The sequence below is a fragment of the Vicia villosa genome, linkage group LG7 (genome assembly GCF_029867415.1).
Source record: "Vicia villosa cultivar HV-30 ecotype Madison, WI linkage group LG7, Vvil1.0, whole genome shotgun sequence".
Lineage (NCBI taxonomy): Eukaryota > Viridiplantae > Streptophyta > Magnoliopsida > Fabales > Fabaceae > Vicia > Vicia villosa.
Genome location: NC_081186.1, coordinates 132,887,465 through 132,892,941, shown reverse-complemented (window position 1 = coordinate 132,892,941; position 5,477 = coordinate 132,887,465). Strand labels below are relative to the sequence as shown.

Below are 5,477 nucleotides of genomic sequence, written 5' to 3'. Positions count from 1 at the left end.
CATAGATGTAACTTCGGAAAAAACTAAATTTTAGTCAATAAAAATATTTTTTTTGATGTGTATATCCTAAAATAGAGACATAAATAAATTTGCGTTAGGTTATGAAAGGTCCACTAAAAAAATTTCAAATTTTATTCTAAAATAAATAAAATAAAAAAGAAAGACGGAAGTTACGCTAGACACAAGTGACAACTCCACAATGTAAATTTGTCCTTTTGATGCTATCATTAAAGTAATTAATTAAAATTTTATTATTAAATTTATAATATCTTTCCATATATTTAGGAAATCGGTTGGTAAAAAAAACTGATTATACGATTTATATGGTAATCAAAGTTTGTTTTTTCTTTTATTAAGTAATAATATGTATTTAAGAAGATCCTTTGGATATACCTTTTTTTTAAGCTTATTAACTTGACCTGAGTCTTCCATTGAATTTCAAAATATCATGAATGCTCTCAATTCTAGTTTAAGTAAAGATTTCATGCCAACCGATGATGAACTTCTTCAAAAATTTCTCTACAACAAAATTAACAATAAACCAATTCCCAATTATCTCAACATTATCGAACATGATTTGTTTGGTACTAATAAGAATCCGTTGGATATATGGAATGAGTTTGAAGCTTCGTTCTCATATGGCGGAAAAGACCTATATTTCTTTACTACCTTAAAGAAGAAATCTGCTACAAGCACACGCTCCATTCGCACTATTGGCAGTGGTAATTGGGAAGGCGAAGACACCGGAAAAAATATATTTGCCAAAGACACGGACCAACTCCTCGGTTTAAAAAAACGTTATCGTTTTGAGAGGAGTAACACTCCTCAAGATGGTGGATGGATCTTGCACGAATATAACCTCAACAAATCTTTGATTAACAATACTCCGGTAAGCAAATTTTATGTTAAATTATTAGTATGTGTTAACATTAATTAGTTTAAAGTCTAAGTAGTGATTAATATATTTTTTGCCAGGTCAACAATTATGTTCTATGCAGATTTAGAAAGAATTTGAAATCAGAATCAAAAAATACACAAGCAAAATCAAGTATAGGTGATAAATCCAATTCTCATTTAAGAAATATTTCACGAATAAAAAATTGTTCTGCACAAGAGAGTAAAGAAAGAGAACCTATCATTCCTAAACAAGAAGAACCTGTCATTCCTAAACAAGTAGAACCAGTCATATCAGTAAGACTTTAATAATATTGTATTACTTTATTAATGATTAGTTATCATTTGATTTTATGTCGATTTTAGTATTTTCAAAATCTAAATCATATTTGTTTTTTCTCTCCTTTTCTAGAGGAATAGTCACAAATTTTGTGGATTGTTGTTACGTAGGAAAATAATGTTTTGGTGAAAAAATATATTATTTATGAAGAAGCAATAACTCAATCAAACGATGGTGGAAACGAGGGAAAATATGGGGATGATGATGATGATGAAATGTCTTGTCCTGAATTTTTTGCAAAGACTCGGTTGGAAATTAATGGAGAAGGGTTCATAAAAGAAGACGATGTTCAAATACTTAACAATAGTTCTCATAAGGATTTTTTGTTGGAAAATAATATTATGTAAAGTTAATAGTAGTAGTAAATATTTCCTTAGAATTAATGGTAACTACTAGGATAGTTTTTTCTTTGTCATTAAATTGAGATAACTACATTTTCACATTAACTCTTCATTATTTTTTGTTACCATCAAATTATTATTTTCAACATTTTTTAGAATGTTTGGCAAGTTTGTTACAGCTTCATCATGAAAGTAAAGTTATCAAGTTATAATTATTATTCATTGCTATTATTTATCATGTCTTTTTAAGCTAAGGTTATACATGTTAACATGATGTTTTTATGTAGCATTGAACAAACAGTTGTCTATAAAATTGGATTCAATTATACGAAGAACATATGTTAGTTTATCAGTTGAAGTTGACATTAGACCTACACAACATACTTTCAGCAAGAGATTCTAATCTTGTTTCAAACATAAATTTTACATTATTGTATTTGGTGAATGAGTAGTAATTGACACCACATCTATTGTTCTTTTCAATTCAATCCAATCACTTAACTTTAGCAACATCAATATTGTTACAACCTTGAAATTGTTAGGGACCTTCCTGTACTTATTTTGCACTAGTACTTCCCTTGGCTATATCGTAAGTTTAACTTCAAATAAATCTAAATTTACAAATTGATGGGAAAGGAGTCAGCATTCTATTATGATATCTTACCAAAAATATATGAGAGCGTATCTCATGAAAATTGATATCTATTGTGAGAAACGTGAACTATTGATATCAATCATTAGTTTTAATAAAGGCATAAGATTTAATAATTTCATATAAATAACATTTTATTGAATCTTTTCTATTGTGAGAAAAGATACCAACCGTTTGATTAAACTAAACGGTCGAGATTTAATATCTCGTCCTATGATCCTCTTTTTTCTCAATTGAAAACAGTTGAGAAAAATGAGGATCACGTGAATAATTCAAAGGAAATATTAAATCTCAACAGTTTTATTTTAATCAAACCGTCGTTATCTCCTACTTTCACTCTCTTATAAGATTATAGATACCATAAATTTTTATTGAATTTAAAACTTTTTCTCATCTGAGTTCGAACAATTTATTTTATTTAATGTGCTAAAAAATATAAAGGCATGATTCAAACTCATTGGATGATGCTTGAAAGTAGTTAGAACCGCGCCTAAAGAATTATACCTAAGTTTTGTCCGTAAAACAACTACAAAGCCATATTGCATTTTCTTGAAAATAAAGCTTTTTTTATTATATATTTTATTCATTGCTATTAAGCTATAAGGTTATACATGCTGACATTATATTTTTCTGTAGCATTCTTCAAATAAACAAATTGGTTATAAAATTGGTTTCATTTACATGAAAAACATCTATGAGACTAACATAGCAACATGGCCATTGGAGCAATACTATCAGCAACTGACTCAGTTTGTACATTAGAGGTAAGGTATATAATATTCAAACCTTAGCTCAAACATAAATTTACGTTTTTATTATTAAATGAGCTTCTTTTCCTTTTTGAGATGAAGTTTCCCAGTCAAGATGAAACATTTTTTTTATATTGTTGTATTCGGTGAAGAAGTAGCAAATGACGCCACATCTATTCTTTTCAATTTAGTCTAATTACTTAACTTTAGTAGCATCAATGTTGTTACAACCTTGAAATTGTTAGAGGCATCCTTTACTTCTTCAGTATTAGTACTTCCCTTGGCATAATTGTAAGTTCAAATTATAAAACTAATTTAAATTTATAATTTTTGGGAGTGGAGTCACAGTTCTATTATGACTTGCAATAAAGACTTGCTTATTATATATTATATATTATTAAAACATTTTGATTGGAAAGGTTTGACTTTTTTTACTTTGAAGTGTTTTAATAATCTACTTGAGTTATTCAGTTATTTGTATGAAAATTTTAAATTGAGGCGGTAAAATAGTCTATCGAGAGGACGAGTCAAAAACAAAGTTAGTTTTTTTTGTCTTTGTCGACATCGTCTATTTTTGTTGGCGCAAAACTTACATTGGGAGGTAATAAGAGTGTTGGTGTTTGAAGAGATATATAATGTGTTGGGAGTTTTAAAAACTTTATCCAAAGTTCTCTTATGATTCTCATGTGTGGGTGCTCATTCTATATCTTTTTACCTCAAATATATCTTCATGGATAAGTTGGAGGTTGTTCCACATTTCTTAACTGATTAATGACCATTACTTGCTAACAATAATTTCATCTAACGAGCTAGTGAAACACTAAGCTTAAGTTCCCAAACAAACATGTCTCTGCTTTGCCTAAAATGTCAATGCATTAAGGGTGTAACTTTTTTTTTTACACATGAATCCAATCAAATCACTTTGTGATGCCACAATTTGAGATAACATCTAAAAGATCTCACTGAACATCTATTTGACACGATTTGAATCAACATTTATGAGATTTTTTTTTACACAGTTAGTGTATAGTTATTAATATTTATTTTATTGTCTCACTAATATTTAAGTGACTAATATTAAGGCTCTGTTTAGTAAAACTAACTGATAGCTTGTAGCCGATGACTTGTAGTTGATAGCTGGTAGTTGGTAGTTGATAGTTAATCTACTAGCTGGTAGCTGATAGCTGATAAGTTAATTTGAGTGTTTGGAAATTAGCTGTTATACTAGCGGATAAATACAAAATGACATAAAAGAACATTCTTAATTAAGAAATTGATAGTCTCATTATATTATTGTATTATATAATTAAATTAATTTTTATAAAATAAAAATGTATATATTAGTAAACATATGCAAAATTTTTTTAATATATATTAAAATTAAAAATAACATCAAAATATGTGGAATAATTAGATATAAATATTTAAATGAACTTATATAATAATATTTATATAAATTTAATGAGATATATAAAATAACATCATTACGATTTTGAATTCAGTTATATTAATCTAAAATAATAATAAAAATAATTTTATTTTATATTTTACGGTAAAACTCCAATATTATTACGAATCTTCGCCGTCTTAATAATCTCTTAATATTTCACAAATTTAGAAATTAGCAACACTATCTCTAAATTCATTACAAGATATTTAATTTTAATATCATTAAAAATATTAAATATCGTATTTTTTTAATCGACACGAATATAATTATACAACACAATTTCTCATAATAACCAAGTGTTCTCACTTGAGTCGTCCCCTATATATATATATATATATATATATATATATATATATATATATATATATATATATATATATATATATATATATATATAAATCGTACGATTATTATTAAAAGTTCTCAGTTCTCATTATAGCCAAAGTTCTCATTTGATACGTCATATATATATATATATATATATATATATATATATATATATATATATATATATATATATATATATATATATATATATATATATATATATATGAGTAAAATTATATTTTTGTTAAAATAGTAAGGGTATAAATAAAATAAAAAGTCACAAGCTAAAAGCTACTTTCAATAATTTTTAAAAATAAAACTGAAAGCTAAAAGCTAAATGATAGTTACTAAATTTGTATTAATATTAGCTAAAAAGTTAAAAGATAAAAGTTCTTTTTCTGGTGTTATCAAACAAAGTCTAACTTTTTAATCAACCAGTTATAAAAAGTTAAATCTATGCACTACCGAGTAACTAATGATGTAAAGTATTCTTATTTCTTACACATGAATCTAATCAAATCACTTTGTGATATTTTTTAGTTTACTTTCAAAAATATCTTAGATGATTAGTACTTGTGTAAAAAAAGTTTACACAGTTATTAATTTTTATTTTATTGTATTTATGTCATTGATATTAGAGTGATTAAGATTGAATAATTTCTAATCAATCAAATATATAAAGATAATAATATTTATTCACTAAAGGTGTTGTTAAATTCTTTTA

General features: G+C 25.9%; 1 protein-coding gene across 1 annotated transcript; it reads left to right on the top strand.

Moving 5' to 3' along the window:
- The first annotated feature begins 448 nt into the window (after positions 1 to 448).
- On the top strand, positions 449 to 1,581 carry LOC131620212 (NAC domain-containing protein 83-like). The gene is made up of 3 exons (XM_058891217.1): positions 449 to 889; positions 976 to 1,191; positions 1,345 to 1,581. The coding sequence occupies exons 1-3, from the start codon at positions 449 to 451 to the stop codon at positions 1,579 to 1,581; spliced, it is 894 nt and encodes a 297-aa protein (XP_058747200.1).
- Positions 1,582 to 5,477: the final 3,896 nt, after the last annotated feature.

Bases quoted from the DNA above. Each gene is read 5' to 3' on its own strand.
- LOC131620212 (XM_058891217.1), top strand. From the start codon at position 449: ATGAATGCTCTCAATTCTAGTTTAAGTAAAGATTTCATGCCAACCGAT. The intron at 890-975 runs GTAAGCAAATTT...ATTTTTTGCCAG, and splicing joins CTTTGATTAACAATACTCCG to GTCAACAATTATGTTCTATG. The intron at 1,192-1,344 runs GTAAGACTTTAA...GTTGTTACGTAG, and splicing joins AAGTAGAACCAGTCATATCA to GAAAATAATGTTTTGGTGAA.